The sequence below is a fragment of the Somniosus microcephalus genome, chromosome 18 (assembly GCF_052327205.1).
Source record: "Somniosus microcephalus isolate GS21.2 chromosome 18, FLI_Smic_1.0, whole genome shotgun sequence".
Classification (NCBI taxonomy): Eukaryota; Metazoa; Chordata; class Chondrichthyes; order Squaliformes; family Somniosidae; genus Somniosus; species Somniosus microcephalus.
The window spans coordinates 25,898,379-25,920,568 of NC_141004.1; the positions used below are offsets into that span (position 1 = coordinate 25,898,379).

The window sequence follows — 22,190 nt, forward strand, 5'->3', positions numbered from 1 at the left end:
ATCTTAATTACCAATCTAATGAAGAATCACTCTGTCGTAGGGAGATTGATTTAAGTGTGTAATTACTTAATTTTAAAATCCTGCATTATTGATGAAAACCAGTCACTGTATTAGAGGGTTTGTCATTTCAATAATGTGTGAGAGCATTCATCCAAGACTGTGGAAATTGGGCAAGCACTCCATTATACATGTCAGAGATAAAGAGAGAATCGGGCAGCTCAGTTGGTAGAGGCAGCATATAGCTGAGCTATAGTAACCAGAAGCTCCCAGGTTCTATTTTTGATCATCTCAGCCAGGGTGGTAATAGGGTCCCCTCGGAAGAAAATCAGCTAAGGTTCCAGCTCCATCCTCTGCTGGAACATGCACTTGTATGAACATTGAGTGAGGACAGGATTGAGCTCTGCTGTGATGTCCCCATGATGAAATAGCCTCAGTGCTCACTGTCTATTCTGATATGAAGAATTGATACGTGCGTGAGTTAAGGGAGGGTGCTTGGTGCTCTGTCCTTCAGGAGGCGTCAACACCTTCAGGAGCAGAAAGGGGAGAAATTGGCAAAACAATAATGCAAATGTTGGAAATCCAAAATAGAAACAAAATGCTGGAAACACACATCAGGTTGGTCAGCATTTGAAAGACATTGGTTAAGAAGTAGGTTAAATTTAGGATGTTTAACATTTTCTAATGAACAGTAATACCAAAAATTTTAGCCTATCCTTCTCTTTCAGATACTGACCAACCAGTTCTGTATTTCCATAATTTTTCTGTTTTATTTTCATTTTACAATGGAGGAATTGAATGCAATATTTCAGTCTTTTTGAACTATGCTATACTTGAATATTTACCTTTTGTACCACATAAAGTTGTAAAAGTCACGTATCTATGTTGCGACTTGAACCGTTACTATCTTGAGAAATATGTACGGTAACACATGCCTAGAAATTGCTATTAGGGTGATATTAATGGACAAATGTATCCTGCTTCTAGGCCTCTTTCAATACTGTGTTGAGCTACCTGCCCGGAGCTATGCAAGAACACCCCAGTTAATTCATCCCCCTTTTTTCCTCTCATTTCATCTTGCAGCACTCATGTAGTGAATCAAACGCCAGCTGAGTTGGCCAGAAATCCATATCCCAGTCTGGCACAAACATGGACGTGTTCGCAGATCAGTGAGAGGAACAGCTGCTTTCTTTTGTTGCTTTAATTATAGTTTAGGTTAATTTTAAAATGTCTTTATAGTAGATTGTGAGTAATGGTATTGAATAATATATATCTGTATTTTAGAAGTAAAATTGAGGATGGCAATCAGACAAACCCCCACCCCCATTAGCCTGTACAGCACCTCTCTTTTGTCATAATAGAAAAGGGTCATCTTTCCTTGCTCAATAACCCCCACAACTGCTTGTGGAGGGCCAGGTGCCTCCTGTAAAACCGAATTGTGCAGTAATATTTATGTATATACAAACAACTCTAGTCAAAATAGACTGCACTATCCTGCAAACCACAGTTTGAAAAGAATGTATCATAACTGCATCCTTATATACTCTGGGGTAGAAATTGGCATAAAATCAGCACATTCCATTTTAGAAGTGGGATGGCCTGCGCCCAATCTGTGCAGGCATTGGTCCCACTGCTAAATTCGCTGGGCCCAATTTTAGGCTTTTCGGGCGGATGCCTAAAATATCCATTCGGCCCCTTGCATATGTTAGTGAGGGGCCTAACGCCTATTTTCGGATCCCGTTCCAAAATTGGGCTGCTCTGAACGCAGCTGGCGCCAGGCTGGCTACATTCAGGATAACCAGGTCTACATGCAGCCTAACTGGCGGTCCTTAAAGAGACTACTGAAGGCTGCCACTAATGAGGTAAGTTCCTTTTTTTTAAAAACGAACCTAAAGATGGAGCCAGGAGGAGCAGCATCTGCAGTTACTACTTTTTGTACATATATTCAACTTTGTTGATATTGTACCCAAGTCCTACTCTTACATCGGCTCTGTTTTTCCTAAAATTGTGACTAATTCGTAGTAGTAAAAATGGGATAACTTTGAGGATAATCAGCATGTTGCCCACAATGAATTTTGAGATTCTGGGTTATTTCAAAGATGCTGTCCAGATTGACATTGCTGCTTTAACATTGGTATAGCTTTGGGCATGGAAGGAATTGTATCTTCAGTTTGTTTTCTGACAATATTGGGCATATTTGGCTGTAGCAGGTATAAACTTGGCAAATAATACTCACGACACTGATGTTGGTATAAACGTAGGTTTTAAACAATGTTTTAAGTGATTTTATATTTTCTGAAATCTTCCTTGGGATTTAGGTGGGTATAATACACCTTGATAATTTAGGAAATAGAAAGTCCTTTCTAATTATGGTTTGTTTTTATGTTTCAGAATGTGGCAACAAAAGTGGAAGAAAAACCAAAAGTTCTCACAGAAAAAGAGATTAAACAAAAAATTGAGGACTACAATAGAAAGGCTAAAAACTGCTTGGGAATGCGCTTGGTAAGTACTCAATTTATCAGTTTTTAAAATTAAATGTAATGGTTGTTATAGAAATCACAGTAAATAATACTTTTATACTAAGATTTTCATACTCCACTCTGTTTAATTCCATGAAAGTCCTGACATGGATCAAAATTGCATTCCTGATTTAACTGCTTTCCCTGCAGTGACCCTCACTTAAGGTGGGTCAACACAGAAGTAATGCTGTGCTGGCGGCTAAAGCAGAAACTATCACGTATCATTAAAACTATCCTATCTACTTAATAACATGACTCTGAACTGCCACTCAGGCTGGTAAACCAGTGTTATTGAGTAGATGTAACTGTTTGCGACAGGTTTAAATCAAACATGCCCATTGGATATTCCAGTTTCATTCAAAATTCAGCAGAGTATTTGTGGGCGTACACATGACACTTATAACAATGATATATGCCTGTGCAGTAACACTCTGATAGAGAACTAAAGCCCTACCATCTGTGGAAAATACAGCCGAGCTGGTGCTTATTGATGTATTTCACTCTATTCCCCATTTATAACCATATGCACCAATGATGCTGCATCTCACCACTGTGTGGTGCAATATGTTAGTCCTCCAACATACCACATTGCTTCTGATTGCTACTTCTATATAGCATGTACATAACATAATAAGCATGCTGCTAATACACAGCAAAAAAAATCTTTGAGCTGCTCCCATTATGTGAAGCTGTTCCATTGAGAGAGCCAGACAAGTTGCAAAAGGTAGTAATTTAGCTAGTCCACATCAAGGAGCACTTTCACCCAAGTTATTTTTCTAAGCATACATCTTTTTTTTTTCTTTTTCATTTTGCTGTTGTGTTTACAATTTGTTAAAGCATCCTCCAGTTAATGCTGCACTATACACTGTATACAAAACTGTGTTATAAATTAAACTTCCTTCACAATTAGGAAGGCGCTGAAGACGCCTACCCCTCTGAGAATCCCAGAATTGCACAATTTCAAGTTGTGTGATTTTAAGAAGGCTTTTTTTTACTGCTTGAGAAGTTTAAAAAATTTAACATTTTTCAAGACCCATATAGTTTTTAACATTTCTTGCATGAATTCTGTATATTAAAAAAGCTTTCTAAAAATTGCTCGGCTTACGATCATGTTGCCAATGCAGGTGTCCTTTGTGCCATCTGCTAAGAAATGTTTTATAGTCGAGCTGCTAACCTTCGCTCCTTGTTCCAGGAGTTTAGCTCTGTGATTGGCAGGAACCCACTGCTGTGAGCGTACTGAGATTGATCACTGCAAATATATATAGGCCTAGAAATTGGGTTGGGGTGCCAAAGTGGCGCAAAAGTCGGCGGAGCGCAGGATTTAGCGCAGCGATCGGAGTGATACCGATCGCCAGAAATTCAGTTTCAGTGCCCCTCGAGGGAGACGGGGCGAGGCTCGAGGCACTCCGCGTCCCTCTTAGGGCGCTGAAACTGATTATCGCAGCGCCACATGCTGCGGCACGGCACGCTGCGGTACTGCAGGCCTTCCTCCCACTGTTAAGGGGGAGGTGCCTGCAACAGCGCGATCGCGAGTGCCGGCAAATGAGCCCGGCACCAAGGAGAAGTGCCGGGCTCTCGGGAAACAGTCAGCAATGCCGCGGGGTGGTGGGGGGGGTTAGGAGGCTGGGGACGGAGGTGCTGGCAGGCGGCCGCCAAAAAAGCGGCCTCCTACACCTCCACCTTAATTTGCGCCGCTGCCGGCACAGTAAGGCCCCGTGAACTGGGCGCGGGTAGCGAGCGGCGCAACTGCGGCGTTCGTTGCCAAATATCGCGAACGGGGCGCTGCGCACACCGATGACATCATCGGTGGCGGCGCAGCGCAAATGCCTAACGCCACAATTAGCGCCCCTACTGAATATTGCCGCAGACGCAGCCAGTGGCGCTACAGCCACTGACTGCCTCTTTAGGCGCTAACAGGTGGCGCTACTCACCCAATTTCTCCCGCATAGGATTTTAAAACTTGTGAAATGTAGGACAGTTATTTTCAATGTAGATAATTCCAGCTTCTACTTATACTTGATTGAAGTCAGACACTGAGGCATCAATGGGATCCTGTAGCAACAGGAGCAATACATGTTGAATTTTTTCTCAAATTAAAGTATAAATTTATTCCTATTGCGTACACTTTTGTGTTTTATGCTATATGCGCTTGACTGGTTTAACAAATAAGAATGATCCACCATTATAGCCATTGACATGTTTGCGTAACTTCGCTGTAGCTGCATCTGTTAGTTTCTACATTAACACAGTTTTATATTATTACTTTGTTTAATAGAACAACTTTTAAGGTTGCTACAGTAGTTAATTTAATCTCAGCTGGTTTGACAGCTCTTCTGTACGCAAAAGTTGTATCAGTTCAGTTGTAAATAAGACAATGGCCCCGATTTTCCCCGAGCCGTCAGGCGGGGTTTCAGGCGTGTGTGGGGGGGGGCGCGAAATCCTGAATTTGGGGGTCCCGACACCATCCCGCCCAAAACCCCGCCCCACGCAACTTTCAGGGGCGGCGGGTACCTGCCCTGCACTGGGACCCGCCGAAACCAGGCGGGAAGGGATTAGTGCCAATTAACTGCCAGTTAACAGGCAGTTTTTAGCCTAATCCTTATTTTGAGGGGTTTCGTGTGGGATTCCTGACGGCTCCAAACCACGCCAGGTTGAGCAGGCGGGCCGTCGGGTTGAAGGAGTTGGAGGGGTCGCGATGTCTGTGCTCCGGTGAGTGATGGGTGCATGAGTGCAAAGGTAAGTGTGTTTGGTGTGTCTAAAGAACTTTTACTTACCTGTACTTACCTTCACAGCCTTTCTTCCTGTAGGCGTCGGGAGCCCATCACTCAACCGGAACTTGAAGCTGAATGGCTGCGATCTGTGAGAAGTGACAGCCTTCAGCTTTGAGTGCTGGTGACAGTTCTAACTGAATCTGTGCAGAATGACTCATGTTAGAACTCAAACTCTCAGCGTTTCACAGCTTCAAACAGCTGTGAAATGCTGATATTTCATCTGTCAAGAAATCTTGACAGATGAAATTGCAGTCTGTGACGTCACCTGTTGCTGGGTGGCCCTTGGCCTGCTGAACCCGCTGGGCGGGCTTAACAAGGTCAGGCAAGGGAAAATCGCGCGGATTGGCCGGACGTCGATGTAGGCGGGTCAAAAACCCGAAAGTTGAAGTCCTGCCTTCTTCCCGACAGGTTCGGGAAAATCAACCCCAATGTCCTTGTAATATTAGACATATGAGTAGCATTAACTACAGAATCTAAAAATATTGCGATTGTAGCCAAGATGTCAAGTAACAGAATAACACCGTTGATGCTGGTATAAAGGTAGGTAGAGTCTTATTGCCTGAGTAGCTTGGAGCCAATTGTAACAATGGTGCAAGAAGGAACATGTTATTTGTTGTAATGTGTGTAACCAGATGTTTTATCATTTCTTCAATGTTATTGTCTGAGATGTCCCCACTCAGAAAGCCAGCACTGTCTGTCCATCTACACACCCCTACATCCTCAGTATATTGATACTGTATCTAGATTTATTTCCTACATATTCTATCCGAGGATTTGAAGACTATGGAATAGCTTACTTACCTCAGTCATCCGTCCCTCTACAGGCTTTTAACCCCAAGCGTCGTGCCACCTAACCACTTCTTCTTTTCATTTTCCTTCTAAATTTTTCAACCTTCCTGGGGTGAGGTGGGGAGAGATTCGGTCTGTTTCGCTACACATAGTGCTCTGAGGAAATCTTCCTCCTGGTGTACTGCATGATGGGCTAAACAAAAGATTAACCTTTTAATTTTGTTTTAAAAATATTAATCAACTGCAACAAACCTTCTGTTGGCTTACACACGTCATAGGAACTGAGGGGTCAGAGAGTTCATGAAACATTTACTTCTTCACACTGACGGAGGATGCATATAGTTTAGCAGTTATTGAAACAGGAATTTTCTTTTTAAATTCTCACGGTTGATCATATTTTTCAGAATCCGGATGGCACATACACAGGGTTCATCAAAGTTCATCTCAAACTCCGCCGCCCTGTCACTGTCCCAGCAGGCATCAGACCACAATCAATCTACGATGTGTTGAAGGAAGTGAATCCAGCAGAAATCACAGACAAACGAACATCATTTTACCTGCCACTGGACGCAATCAAACAGCTTCACGTCAGTAGTGGAACCACTGTTAATGAAGTGATCACAGGCCTGCTAAAAAAGTTCATGGTGATTGATAACCCTCAAAAATTTGCTCTCTTCTACCAGACAAAAAAAGGCAATGATGGTAATCTAAACATTTGTGTTATATTTTCATGACTTATTTTACATATTTTAAATTGTGTTCACTTTTGGGGGCGAAGGAAAGGAAGAACAAATTTGGCGAAGTTTCTAAACCTTATCGAAACACGGCAACTGCGTAATACTAAAGAAATATAGATCAAAGCATAACTGCCAAAAAAGTTGTCTTTATGACTTGCCTTTATATCTATTGCTTCCAATACAAAAGTGTTTATAATGGAGAATTTTAAAGCTGCAGTGACCAGAAGTTTTTTTTTTTTTTTTTTTTTTTTTTTTTTTTTTTAAGTGTTTCTGACTTCGATGTAGAAACAAAAAAAAAATTCTAGTCAACCTTCACAGTAAGAATATTAATAGCCCAAAGTTGCACGGGGCCAGCAGCACACTCCCGGCATGAGCTGGCCAGGAGCGCAGCATAGCCACAGAAAAATCAACAGGGTTACACCTGGTGTCGGACCAAGCTATGAGTTTCCATCAGGCCCTGTTTGGGGGAACACTCCAAACATAACCCAAAATGTCGGAAACACCGGGGGAGCGAGCTTACATGCCTGGAATTTCCTTAGCTCCAACCTCCTTTCCGATGAGTGACCTGGATGCCCGAATTAATCCAGTGTACAAATCAGTTATGGGGCAAAAGTGAGACCCATTGGGGTCGCCAGGCCTCGTCCCCAGGTCAAAATTATGAGATTGTGATGGTTCGGAAAGGCTATTCAAATTGTACTCATGTTCTTGTACAGACACTAGTAGGCACTTTTTTTAAAAAACAATTCACATCAAAAAAATATTTACTTTTACTAAGAAACTCACTATTGTACACCAATGAAACTTAAATGGTTCAGTATAGTTTTTTTAAGTCCATTTTCAGTGATTTTAAATTAGGTGGAGGACTCCACACCCTTATTAAAAATGTTTATTTTTGCTGATAAATCCATTTTCAACTTTAATAAAACTGCACCAGGTTACCACTCTTAAATATATCAAGGAATACTTTTTAATGGAAAAAAGAAGAAACTATTACACTGCCCGATTGTGCTGGTTCATGGAAGATTTTACGTTTGTGATTATGCAAATGAATTTTAGTGGAAACTTGATGCCTAACCTAACCAGTGCATTTTGGGCCCAATTTCCCAATTGCATCCAAAGTGGAAACTTTACACCCTGATACTTTACATCTGATCCTTAGCCTGTTATATAAGCAGCAGCAAGTGCTTCAAGGGTTAGTAATTCTGCTGATTCCTGTGTCTGTTGTTTCAGTGTAACATAAAGGACTTAATAATTATAATCAGTACACCCACATTTTTTTAAATTTCTTTTGTTAGTGCACCTGCAGAAACTTAAAGAAAATGAACATCCCCTTTTAATCCGTCTTTTGGCTGGCCCAGACACAAATGCCTCAAGTTTTGCATTGAAGGAGAATGAAACTGGGGAAGTTGAGGTATGTTTTTGAAGTGATAAGTTTGCAGAAATAAACAAACAACAATGGTTGTGCTGTACGGTTTTTAATTTAAGTACCACAGAAGCTATTTATTGTTCATGTTATTCTAAAATTCTGAAGAACAGTGAAGTGATTTATTGGACTGCCCTTGTAGGGAAAAATTGCAGCACACAAGTTGTGTTTCTTCAGAAGAAATCCGAATGTGATAAGAGCATCATATGCAAGATTATGTTAGCAAGCAAACTGTTGGAAGTTACAGTTTTTGAAACGGGGTTGAATTTACCTGGAAAAGCCATGTGGCCTGCTTCTTGCTGCTCAAAACCCGAATCAACAGAGAACAGCATGTGACTAACATTCCTTTCCTTCTTGCGACCATATAGTCAGTAGGATCACTCGAGATTCATTTTTAATTACTGCTAATTAGTTAGTTGCATGGTGATATACCTATCAATTCCTCCAATAAAAGGCGAAGAGTTACGAAGGTGACTAAAGGTTTTTATTGACTAAATAACAGAGCCCACTCTCGTGGGTGATCCGATCCAAGCAGGAGGAATACCAGCCAGTCGCTCACCTTTATACCTGGCCTGGTGGGTGGAGCCAAGGCGGAGTCGGCAGTGGTCATCCCAGGTATAGCAGTGTGGCAAGAGGCGACCTCGTACCGTGATACAATAGTGGTCAGTGATACAGTTATAACGAACAGTGGTGAACAGTGCTAACTACTAACAGTGATACGATAGTGAACGTGGTTTACCACATTCACCCCTTGTTTAGAATTAAGTCCGGCGGGGTGAAGTGTACTACCAATTCTGGTAGGTCAGTCTGTCCGGAGGCTTCGTAAGCCTCTCCGATCGCCGCAGCGGTGGTGTTGCCTTATCCGGTGCTGGTGCCTTATCCGGTGTTGATGCTGGTGTTTGCGTGGTCGGCGAGGGCTCGTGGGGTTCCGGCATGCCGTCTACCTGGACTGAGGTTGGGGGGGGTGGTGGCGGTGTTTCCGGATCGGCTGAGGGTGCGAGGTCTCGTAGGGAGACAGTGTCCTCCCGCCCGTCTGGGTACGCCACGTAGGCATACTGGGGGTTGGCGTGCAGGAGGTTCACCCTCTCGACCAGGGGGTCCGTTTTATGGGTCCTCACGTGTTTCCGCAGCCAGACCGGCCCCGGGGCGGTCAGCCAGGTTGGTAGAGTGGTTCCCGTAGTCGACTTCCTGGGGAAAACGAACATTCGTTCATGGGGGGTGGTGTTAGTGGCCGTGCAAAGTAATGACCGGATGGAGTGCAGCGCTGTCGGGAGGACCTCTTGCCAGCGGGAGGTTGGGAGGCCCTTAGACTTTAAGGCTAAGAGGACGGCCTTCCATACCGTCGCGTTCTCTCTTTCCACCTGACCGTTACCTCTGGGGTTGTAGCTGGTGGTCCTGCTTGCTGCAATACCTCTCTCTAGGAGGAATTGCCGGAGTTCCTCGCTCATGAAGGAGGAGCCCCGGTCGCTGTGTATATAGTTCGGGAACCCGAACAAGGCGAAGAGGGCATTCAGGCACTTAATGACCGTGCTACTGGTCATGTCGGGGCAGGGGAAGGCAAAGGGGAAACGGGAGTACTCATCAACGATGTTGAGGAAGTACACATTACGGTCAGAGGACGGGAGGGGCCCCTTAAAGTCGATGCTCAGGCGCTCGAAGGGGCGGGTGGCCTTGATCAGGCTTGCTCGGTCCGGCCTATAGAAGTGCGGTTTGCACTCCGCACAGGTCTGGCAGTTCCTGGTCATGGTCCTGACCTCCTCGATGGAGTAGGTCAGGTTGCGGGCCTTAATGAAATGGTAGAGTCTGGTGACTCCGGGGTGGCAGAGCTGGTCGTGGAGGGTCTGAAGCCTATCGATATGCGCGCTGGCGCATGTCATTCGTGAAAGGGCATCAGGGGATTCGTTCAGCTTGCCTGGCCGGTACAAGATCTCATAATCGTAGGTGGAGAGCTCGATTCTCCATCTCAAAATCTTGTCATTCTTGATTTTGCCCTTCAGCTTGTTATTAAACATGAAAGCCACCGAACGCTGGTCGGTGAGGAGGGTAAATCGTTTGCCTGCCAGGTAGTGCCTCCAGCGCCGTACTGCCTCCACGATCGCCTGGGCCTCTTTCTCGACCGACGAATGTCGGATCTCGGGGCCCTGTAGGGTCCTTGAGAAGAAGGCCACTGGCCTCCCCTCCTGGTTTAGGGTGGCGGCTAAGGCGAAGTCGGATGCGTCGCTCTCCACCTGAAAGGGGATGGACTCGTCCACTGCGTGCATCGTGGCCTTGGCTATGTCTCCCTTAATGAGGGAGAAGGCCGCGCACGCCTCCTCCGTGAGGGGGAAGGAAGTGGCTTTCAGGAGGGGTCTGGCTTTGTCCGCGTAATTGGGTACCCATTGGGCATAGTAGGCGAAAAGCCCCAGGGTTCTCCTAAGTGCTTTAGGGCAGTGGGGGAGGGGTAGCTCCATGAGGGGGCGCATTCTTTCTGGGTCGGGGCCGATGATTCCGTTCTCCACTACGCAGCCGAGGATGGCAAGGCGCGTGGTGTTAAACACGCATTTCTCCTTATTGTAGGTGAGGTTCAGCCGTTGGGCCGTACGGAGGAATTTCTCCAGATTCGCGTCATGTTCCTGCCGGTCGCGGCCGCAGATAGTGACGTTATCTAGGTAGGGGAATGTAGCCTGCAGTTCGTTCTGGTCAACCATCTGGTCCATCTCCCTTTGGAAGACCGAGACCCCATTAGTGACACCGAAGGGGACCCTAAGGAAGTGGTATAGGCGCCCATTCGCCTCGAAGGCGGTATACTGGCGGTCCTCAGGGTGGATAGGGAGTTGGTGGTAGGCCGACTTCAGGTCGATGGTCGAGAATACTTTATACTGTGCAATCTGATTGACCATGTCAGATATGCGGGGGAGGGGGTATGCGTCCAGCTGGGTATATCTGTTTATGGTCTGGCTGTAGTCGATGACCAGGCGGTTTTTATCGCCGGTCTTTACGACTACGACCTGGGCACGCCAGGGGCTGCTGCTCCCCTCGATAATGCCCTCTTTCAGGAGGCGCCGCACCTCAGAGCTAATGAAGGCTCTGTCCCCGGCGCTATACCGCCTGCTTTTGGTAGCGACGGGTTTGCAGTCAGGGGTAAGGTTAGCAAACAGAGAGGGTGGCGGGACCTTGAGGGTGGAGAGGCTGCAGGTGTTACGCGGTGGGCGGTTTAACGTTTGCTGGTTGTTGACTGTGAGTGGGGGGAGGGGTCCACCGTATGCTAGGGTTACGCTTTGGAGGTGGGATTGGAAGTCCAGCCCTAGTAGGACGGCAGCGCAGAGATGGGGGAGGACGAGGAGTTTAAAGTTTTTATACTCCGTGCCCTTAACCGACAGGGTCACGACACAGTAGCCGCTGATGTCCGTGGCGTGGGACCTCGATGCCATCGAGATTCGGCTGCGCGTTGGTAGGACAGAGAGGGAGTAGTGGCTCACCGTGTCTGGGTGGATGAAGCTCTCCGTGCTTCCGCTGTCGAACAGGCAGGTCGTGGCGTGGCCGTTCACTTTGATGTCCATCATTGACTTGGACAGATGGTGCGGGCGGGCTTGGTCCAGGGTGACGGAAGCTAGTGTGTAGCTGAGCGAGTCGTTGTCATCTGCGGGCGAGGCGGTCGGGCGTGGTGAGTAAAATGGCGTCTCCCACGAGGTAGGGCCCCATGAGGCACTATTGGGGTCGGTTGCCTTAATCAAAGATGGCCGCCCCCATGACTCATGTGTGGGGATGCTGGCCTCAGTTGCCCTAAACAAAGATGGCCGCCCCCATGACTCATGTGTGGGGATGCTGGCCTCAGTTGCCCTAAACGAAGATGGCCGCCCCCATAGTTCGCATGCGGCACTGCTGGCCTCTGCGGATCCGCTCCTGCAGGCCTTGGAGAAGTGGCCTTTCTTCAGGCAGGTTTTACATATGGAGTTCTTGGCTGGGCAGCGCGACCTCGGGTGCTTCTCCTGGCCACAAAAAAAACAGCCGGCGGCCCGATCGCGGATGCCCGATGTCGGGGCCGGTGCCGGGGGTGGCGGGGCCGGTCGGGTCCGGGACGCCGACGCAGAGGTAGGTCCCGGGGGCGGCGCTGGGAAGGGTGCTGTGGTAGGGGTCGGGCCCGAGTCCCAGGGTCGCGAGCAGTACCTGGTGAATGCTTCCTGATCTTGGTGGGCCACTTCCAGGGAGATAGCAAGGGCTTCAGCTTTTTCCATGCTGAGGTCTTTAGCTTCCAGCAGTCTTTGCCGTGAGTACTCGGACCGTAGGCCTTTCAGGAATGCGTCGCGGATATTATCTTCAGTATTTTCGGCTGCCGACACCGATTTAAACTCACAGTTCCTGGCGAGTGCATATAGCGCCTGTGAGAATTCGGCTACTGATTCTCCTGGCTGTTGCGGCCGTGATCTTAGGAGGTGCCTAGCGTACATGTAGTTTACCGGGGTCCGGTACTTCTGTTTCAGCAGGTTGATGGCGGTCTCGTAGGTAGTCATGTCCTCGATGAGAGTGTATACTCTCGGGCTCAGTTGTGCCTGCAGGACACTTAGTTTGGATGCCTGAGGGACGCTGGATTCTCTCAGGTATGATTCGAAGCAGACCAGCCAGTGTTTAAAGTCTGCGGCTGAGTTTGCTGCTCGTGGGTTCAGGTCCAGGTACGGCGGTCTGAGGGCTCGCAGCCAAGCTGGCTGGTGTGGCTGTGCTCCTGGGAGCTGCGCTGGTGGCTCCTCCGCCGGTTGTGACTCGTTGTCGGACATCATTAAATTTAGTCAATAAAATTGATATACCTATCAATTCCTCCAATAAAAGGCGAAGAGTTACGAAGGTGACTAAAGGTTTTTATTGACTAAATAACAGAGCCCACTCTCGTGGGTGATCCGATCCAAGCAGGAGGAATACCAGCCAGTCGCTCACCTTTATACCTGGCCTGGTGGGTGGAGCCAAGGCGGAGTCGGCAGTGGTCATCCCAGGTATAGCAGTGTGGCAAGAGGCGACCTCGTACCGTGATACAATAGTGGTCAGTGATACAGTTATAACGAACAGTGGTGAACAGTGCTAACTACTAACAGTGATACGATAGTGAACGTGGTTTACCACACATGGGTAACCACTTTACACCGGATTACATAGAATTTATGGCATAGAAACAGGCCTTTCGGCCCAACTGGTCTACGCCAGTGTTTATACTCCACACGAGCCTCCTCCCACCTTACTTCATCTCCCCATATCGACATTTCCTTCTATTCCTTTCTTCCTCATGTACTTAACTAGTTCCCCTTAAATGCAACTGTGCTATTCACGTCAACCACTCCATGTGGTAGCAATTTCCACATTCATACCACTCTGAGTAAATAAGTTTCTCCTGAATTTATTATTGGATTTGTTAGTGACTATCTTATATTTATGGGCCCTAGTATTGGACTCTCCCACAAGTGGAAACCTCTTCTACGCCTACCCTATCAAACCCCTTCATAATTTTAAAGACCTCTATCAGGTCACATCTCCGCCTTCTCTTTTCTAGAGAAGAGAGCCCCGGCCTGTTCAGTCTTTCCTGATAGTTGTACCCTTTCAGTTCTGGAATCATCCCTTTAAATCTTTTTTGCACTTTCTCCAGTATTTCTATATCCTTTTTGTAATATGGAGACCAGAACTGTGCACAGTACTCCAAGTGTGGTCTAACCAAGGTTCTATATAAGTTTAACATCACTTCTCTGCTTTGGAATTCCAATCCTCTAGAAATGAAGCCCAGTACTTTGTTTGCACTTTTTATGGCTTTGTTAACCTGCAGTGCTACTTTTAATGATTTGTGTATCTGTACCTCATTTAGGCCTAGAAATTGGGTTTTGGCGCAGCGACGGCTTTAGCGCCGGAAGTTAGTGCCGGAGCTAAGTCGCGCTGGGCGGGCCAAAAATTCAATAGTTCTGCGCCCAAACGGCTGCCGGCGCTGCTGAGAGCTGTTTGCGCCTGAAAACTGGCGCTACGCGCTGAATATCGGCGCTATTCCGGCGCTGCGGCGCCCGCTGCGGTGCAGCAGGTTCGGGAAGTGCAGGCCTCCTCCTTCCCTTAAGGAGGAGCTGCCTGCACCCGGCCGCGGCCCGCGAAAATCATTGTAAAAATGAGCCCGGCACCTCGGACAAGTGCCGGGCTTGCTTCTGTTCCGGGGGTGGGGGGGGGGGAAGTCCGGGGAGGGAGCTGCGGCCAGGCGGCCGGCGGGAAAGCGGCCGGCCGCCGCGGGGCCTTTAATGCGCCGGCGCAAAGTCATGTAAGACTCTGTTGCCAGAGTCTTAGTTGCGGCTGCCACGGGCGAGGCGGCCGCAACTGAATTTCGGCGCTGGGGCCCGTCGGCATGGCAACCGGGACGCTGCGCACACCGATGACGTCATCGGTGCCGGCGCAGCGCTACCGGTCTACCGCGGCGGAAGGGCCCCAGGCAATTTCGGCGCCGGCGCCAATTGCAGCGCTAGGCCCTCTAGCGCCGCAAAATCGGCGCTAAGGGCACTGAATTTCTAGGCCTTAGACTCTTATTTTCCAAGGAGTAGGTGGCCTCCTTATTCCTCCCACCAAATGCACCACCTCACACTTGTCTAGAATGAAATGTATTTGCCATTTACACACCGATTCTGTAAGTTTGTTAAACCCTCTTTGTATTTTGTCGCAGACATCCTCCGTATTAACCATACCCCCAATTTGGTGTAATCACAAATTTTGATACTGCGTTTCTGATTTCCAAGTCCAAATCGTTTATGTAAATGATGAACAACAGTGGTCCCAGGACCGATCCCTGTGGAGCACCATTTCCCACCTTTGTAAATGTCAATAGCCACTTATAGAACTACGGCAATTGTGCAAACAACCTGTTACAACTGTAGGCCTCTTCATGACGACAAAAGATTTCAAATTTGAAATGTAAATTGTTTTAGTCTGAGTCCTTTATTTTAAAATATTTCCACATTTTTTGCTGAATTACATTGTCAGAAAATATAACTTTCTGAGCAAGTAAATGTTAAAATTATTTGGCATTTGATTAAAGCTACATGTATATATAACTATCAAGCTGGAAAGCTTTGAAAGGACAGAGAAAAAATGTCAGCAGCTGATTTCTGCCCTGCCAGTCTTGTTTATCTGAGTAAGGTACAGGTAGTATGCAAAGTTTTGAAATGCATGAGGGGATTATAACGTTAGCAGAAAATTGAATTTAGGCTATACAGTCTGGATTGTAAAAATGTTGTGCTATATAAATTGGCCTACTCCTGCTCCTATTTCTTATGTTCTTATGTAACACATTTATTGCTACCCCAATTAATAACTTAATAAAAATAGTGCATATAGGAATTTGACATGCATTAACCAGTATGCTAAAAACAATATATAACAGGAATTTGAACTCCCTAGTGAGAACAGGATTGGGCTCAGTTGTGATGCCCTGTTGGCACTCACCTATCTAGGCTCACATGTGAAGGAATTGGGTGAAGTACCAGACAGATGCCAGTACCTCGGCAACCATATCCCATGAAGAATTAGCTCCTTCAGCAGAAAAGGGAAGAAACATTGGAGAAAATACGTGTTTTTTTAAAGTAATTCTTCCTTTTTAGCTGTTTGGGATTGCTAACACTTCTTCTGCGCCTCTATCAATGTCTACAGGATAATGGATCCCTGTACATTCGTTACATTATTAGACAATGGGAGTAATTTTAACTTTGGCCGATGGTTTAAATATTGAATTAGCCACCCATTATACACCAGGCCTGATTGCCCTTTCCATTGAAGTCAATGGAAGGAAAAATCGGTGGGGCGTTTAAGTGGCCAATTCAATATCGCCTATTTTACACTATCGCCCAAAGTTAAAATTACCCCCATTGTCTAATAATGTAATGAATGATTGTAAAGGTTCAGGTTGTATTTTAGATTCAAACTAATATTTTAGAACAAGATATTAACGTTTTTAGGATTTTTTTTCATTCCTACAGTGGGATGCCTTTAGTGTGCCGGAATTGCAAAATTTCCTCATTATATTGGAGAAAGAGGAAAAGGAACGGATCCAACAGGTGCAGCAGAAATACATCACATTTCGTCAAAAACTGGAGCAGGCCTTGAAGGCGGTTGGGAAGCCTGGATAACTGGATCGCAGAGAAACCAAAAAATCAACATAAGACTATCTTTAAATGTTGCTCAGGACGCTTGGGCAGGATTATCTCGAGGGACAAGTGCAACAACAAGGCAACAACAAATGTTGCTTTTAAAACTGTAAAAGTGCAGAGCTGGTGCCAGGAGTTAGAAACATTACTGCCTGTATGGAGCTACCACTCTGGACTGACCAAAAAACAGCTGCTTTTCATAGTGTGTTTTAATTTAACCCTTTGAGTACTGAAGACGGAACATAATTACAACATATTTCTAGATAATTTTTTTTAAGTCTGTTCAAAGAATACTGTGAATTATAAACCTCTTTCTGGCTCTGTGTATTTCTTTGCTTCTTAATACTGAACATAGCAAATTTACAGAAAATTTAGGTATGGTAGCAATGGAGTTGCAGTTCAGAAGCTGCAGAGAGCATTCATTCAGTGCTCAAAGGGTTATGCTGGTTATTTTGCATTGCACCAAATCACTATTTGGGGCTTCAGAGTGTCTATTAACAGTTAGTACAGGAAACTTTCTGGTATCCGGCATGGACGGGACCAACGTGGTGCCGGTTCAGCAACAATTCCGGATAACCGAACGCTATAGTAAAAGATAAAGCAACAAACCCTGTTGCTTAGCAACAGCTTCAGAACAACGTCCACAAGTTGCGAGCGTCTCTGTAGCTTAGCAACAGCTGCAGCCAAACCCTTGCCTTCCTCCATTTGTTGTTCAAGTAATAAAAGTTACCTGAAACCGACTCCTGAATTTTGCCGGTTAACCGACATTTCCAGTTATTTAGGGGCCGGTTAATCGAAAGTTTCCTGTAGTTGCTTTGTGCATGTTAGACAAAAATCATTCATTCTTGTCCTCTTTTTAAAAAAAAAAAAAAAAAAAAGTCTCTAATCAAGTGTTGCATGTCTGGGTGCTGAATGTAATTGCATAGAATGCCATCATGTAATCAAAGTTGTCTCAAAGTATACAGCTTTCTTAATTGGATACTTTTAAGGAGAGCTGTACCATACATAATTATCTGAATAGTGATGATCTATAGTAACGAGGAAGCACCTACATATCTCTTTAAATAAAACATTGAGGGAAGATTTGCACTGTTTGGCATTTATAATAAAATCCTAAACACACGTATAAAGAATGCGTTTAAGATTTTACTATAAAACTAACAGTAGAAATCTTCCTCCTTAACATTTTTGAGTAGATTCGGGTTTTTTTCCTGTTAATGTTGCTGTTTCAAACTGGCTGAAAATGGCTTTGCATTTTTTATTCTTGTGGCCTGACGACATCCTGCATGGGGTAGTGTGCCTTTCCACTTCCTCTACCATTTTTTCTTTCTGTACTATATCCTCTTTGATTGATTGAAGTTCATTTTAATTTTTAAATTACCTTGATTGAAGATTACTTTCTGGATAATGCAGTGAGTTAGCACATCATCTTATCACTTGTAGGACCTGGATTTGAATTCAGCCCAGACCCATGGGCTAGAAGTCTCCGGTCCTCACAGATCTTGTGTGAAATGAGTTTAGGCAGTTGCTAGTGGGTGTGATACTAATTCTCAAAGGCCCAAAGGTTAACTAATGTAGGAAATACAATTGTCACATAACAGAAGTGAGGTTAAGTGTGCTAAGGTGCTTTTTGGGGCAGATTGGAAGAAGCTTTATCTGCAACTGTGCTAATCCGAATCTGGGAGTTTTGATGATGCTGGCTGTTTAAATGTTTCAACAACAACAACAACAACATGCATTTATATAATGCCTTTAACATAGCAAAACTTCTCAAGACACTTCACAGAAGCATAAGGCAAAATAGATGCCGAGCCAAAGAAGGAAAAATTAGGAAAGGTGACCTAAAGCTTGGTCAAAGAGGTTTGGTTTTAAGAAGGGGAGATGGAGAGGCAGAAGGGTTTAGGGAGGGAATTTCCAGAGCATGTGGCCTAGGCAGCTGAAACTCCAATGGTGGGGTGAAGGTAGCGGGGGGAGATGCATAAGAGGGGGAAGTCAGGGGTTGCTGGAGGAGATTACTGAGACAGGGAAGGGTGAATCCATGGGATTTAAACACAAGGACAAGAATATTATATTTAAGAATTTTCAGTGAGTTTGATAATGTACCATTGTTATAATTGGATAGCTTGATTCAGAATGTATTGATGGGGTTAAACAATACTCCTCACATCCGTTCCATTCATGACTCTGGCTGCATTATAAAAATTGAAACTTGACATTTTGGGGCATTTTTGCATAGGTGCTTCTTACTAAACTTCATCACTACCAGGTGACCTAAAGTATTATTTTCTTTTACATACTGCCCTGGTATATTGGTGTGATATTAGAATATACCAAAAATATTCATATTATAAAATTGTGCGTTATTTTTCCAGTGTTCTGCATTATGACACTCTTCATTTTTATAGTTCTGCTTTTATGTTTCCAAGGGGATGAAATTCACCTTGGCGGTGTGCAAAACAGGCAATAGCGAACCAGCAACCCATTTTACAATCTGTCTGATTTTCCTTTCCATTGAAGTCAATAGAATAGAAGATTGGGTAGAGTGTAAAATGAGCTGCCAATGCACTTAAGCCCCTCCAAGGTGAATTTCACCCCCCAAATATGCATTTAGCAGAGCAAAAAATAAGTTCTATTTTTACCCTATTCATGTTACTTTGACAGAGTGAAAAGTCCAGGACAGGTATAGTGCCATGAATAGAATAAGACTGCTGACTTCAAATCATTGCACTGAAGCATGTCCATTACCTGAAGCCAAGCCGAATTTCTCCAGTTAGTTTGCTGGGCAAATTTAGCAAAAAACTGTTTTATGTGGCCATGTTTTCTTTAAGTTATCCCTACTGTCTCACTTTTTGAAAATGGAAATATAACTGTTTAGAGTGGAACATTTAGGCAATACTGTTCCTGAAACTGTGACTCATTTCTATTCCATTTGAAAGTACATAAGCTTGTATCAGAATTTTGAGTGAGTTTGTATCAGAATTTTGAGTGAGTTTGCAATTTTAAACAACTTCCAGATTTGTTTTTAGCTAGAAAATAATTATTATCCTGGTCATAATAAAATTTTCTTCCCAACTTTTTACTTCCAAAATAATTCTGAGGAGGCTAAATACAGATGAGACTGGTTTTATCTGGTGGCTTTGAATGGTGGTTTTCATTACGTAGGCAAACAAAATGGGACACTATCTCATTAAAGATTTTCCACTAAGATTGTGCTTTTTGAAACCACCCAAAAATCTTTTTTGGCAGCCTCGTGTCTATTATCATATTTTGTAAATAGGAATTTCTGAAAATTGCTGTTTAACATCTTGCATGCATAGTTTCCTCCTATAACTCATTTTGCAGATTAAATACCTAATTAATTTTCTCTTTGTAAAATCCTTCTTTTAATAAATTTGCTGGACACTCAACTTTTTGACAATTTAACTGAGACCTTTGCAAATGGAGTATTGCCCAGAATGCCCAAACCTTTAAGTGATGACTTTAACCTATATGTATATGGTAGTAGGCTTAAAAGCTATTAAAGGGACATCACAAGCTAAAAATACATTTCTTGGTGTATGAAAGGAGTAAGTAGATCCAGTCTGTAGATTAGTAATTGAAAACTAATGAACTAGCGTTCAAAAATAATTTGGAAGCAAGGTGGACGCAAAGGATCCCACTATTTGAAGATAAGCAGGGGGTTCTCCCAGTATCTTGGCCAACATTTATCCTCCGATCAACACCAGCAAAACAGATTAACTGGTCATGTATCTTACCGCTGTTTGTGGGACCTTGCTTTGCACAAATTGGCTACTGCATATGCTTACAAAAAATCAGTTACTACACTTCAAAAGTAATTCATTGGCTGTAAAGCACTTTGAGATGTCCCGAGGACATAAAAAGCGCATATAAATGCAAGTTCTTTCTTTCTGATCAGTCAATGTTCAAGGAATAATTAGATATTGTAAAGAGTTTATTAATGGACTACTGGTTTAAATGCTGAGTCAGCTTGTCTGCATACTTCTGAAAAGGGCAAACTTCCTTTGACAGGCAGTCATTATAACCGTGGAATACTCCTGCAGTAGAGTGTTAGGTGGAAGGGCAGTGATGCTCACTATTTAGAGAAACAGCCGATCTAATGGCAGACAGTGTCTTTGCTTTGTTTGACAGTTCCACATGAGTACAGTAACTGCATATTGTAAAAATTCCAGCAAGAAACCATTGGCCTTAAATGGCAGAGGAGATGCATATGTGTATATTGTGCTTTTTAATTTATTTTATTTTATAAACTTACCTTCCAAAAACAGAACAAATCTCTTATTGAACAATCCTGCACAATATTACACCTATCCCATAGGAATGATTGACCATGAAATATCTGGTTTAACAATAAACAGGAGAGTGTCTGATTGATTGTCTCTAATTTAAGACCCATTAATGAAATTGGCAGAAATTGCATGTTACAAACCCAAAATTTGATTATCAGGTCTTTAATTACAGAGAAAAACTGACATCCCATTTTTAAAACTTCGCCACCCATTGTTGATGGGATCTTAATGATACATCCTAGGATTAAAGAGACCTTTCCAAAAGGCTTTTGTAACATATTACAACCCTTCTGACAAAACTTTTTTTTTAAGTCATATTTTCTCTTCTATTTCAATTATTGCATAAATTACAGTTCTCTAACATAAAACACAGGATGGTAAAAGTTAAATAAGGAACTAAATGTTAAATTGGCACAAAAACTGTCCATTGAATTTTCTACAATCTGATGAAATCAAATAGGAATTTGATCAAGCGGATAGCATTGTGTAGGATTTGTTTCCAAATATTTTTGTAAGGAATGAGGTAAAACAAAACAGTATTGTTTCAAAAGCCAGGGCCTGATTCTATATTACTGCTTGACATGTAACTGCTGTTTTCTGTGAATGAATCTTGTCCCCATCGCTGAAGATTTGCACTTGAACAATTGCAGAAGAGTTACACTCATTTAAATTTGGTGTCTGTAAGCACTATTTGTGTCACATTACTACTTTATGTATTGTGCAAACTATGATTTTGCTGCCCTGAGCTATCGCCTAAACCAACAAAATCGTTGCTCTTTTTCTACATTAAATAAAATATCCAGAAAAAGGGGCTTGACCCCAGTGGGCCAAGTGCCCAGGAATACAATGTGGTCACTTTATTTCATTTCTGTACAAATTATTTGATTTATAGAGAATGTGGGGGAGGCGAATGGCTCTGAAATTACTTGCACGTGGACCAGTCATTCCTTCCTGGAACACAGCACTGAGAATGTTGCTGGCAATAAACCACCATAGGAAGAAATGGAAATTGCAAAATAAATATTAAAATAGCAATGATCAACAAAATGCTACACTATAGAGAATGCTGTTTCTGCTCATATGTAGAAATCACTATTGGCAAGCTGCTAATAGTGAGTATGGAATCAGGCCTATATTTTCATCATAAAATGTATTTGACAATTGTAAAGACTGGAAGGCTATACAAGTATTGTATTTTATGACATTTTTTCTTTCAATAAATTTTTTAAAAATATTTTGAACAAAAAACACCATAAACAATCAATGCGTGTTTACAGTAAAGGTGTTCTTGTTTATTTTGGCACAGTAGGCCCAGCAAATTTTCTTATTCCCTATGAGAAAGAGCTCAACTAGCGGGTATAGGAATTCTCCCCTGCCACCCCCCCCCCCCCCCCCCAAAACTCGGAATCACATTATTAAGCCCTATAAACCAAAAGGTCCCAGGATCAACCAATTCCTGGTCTGTGGTGAGTTAGCTGGTCTCAGCCAACACAGCAGTTAAGATGTTACATTTGGCCA

General features: G+C 43.9%; 1 protein-coding gene across 2 annotated transcripts in view; it reads left to right on the forward strand.

Annotated features, from left to right (window-relative positions):
• LOC147105148 (ras association domain-containing protein 5-like) overlaps window positions 1–21,906 on the forward strand; it is a 160,799-nt gene extending 138,893 nt beyond the window's left edge. For both annotated transcript variants that reach the window (XM_086011241.1, XM_086011242.1), the window contains 4 exons: window positions 2,389–2,499; window positions 6,481–6,778; window positions 8,109–8,224; window positions 16,198–21,906. In XM_086011241.1, the coding sequence (XP_085867367.1) occupies window positions 2,389–2,499; window positions 6,481–6,778; window positions 8,109–8,224; window positions 16,198–16,347 (675 nt within the window). In that variant the 3' untranslated portion in view covers window positions 16,348–21,906. The remainder of the gene's footprint in view (window positions 1–2,388; window positions 2,500–6,480; window positions 6,779–8,108; window positions 8,225–16,197) is intronic.
• The last annotated feature ends 284 nt before the right edge of the window (window positions 21,907–22,190 follow it).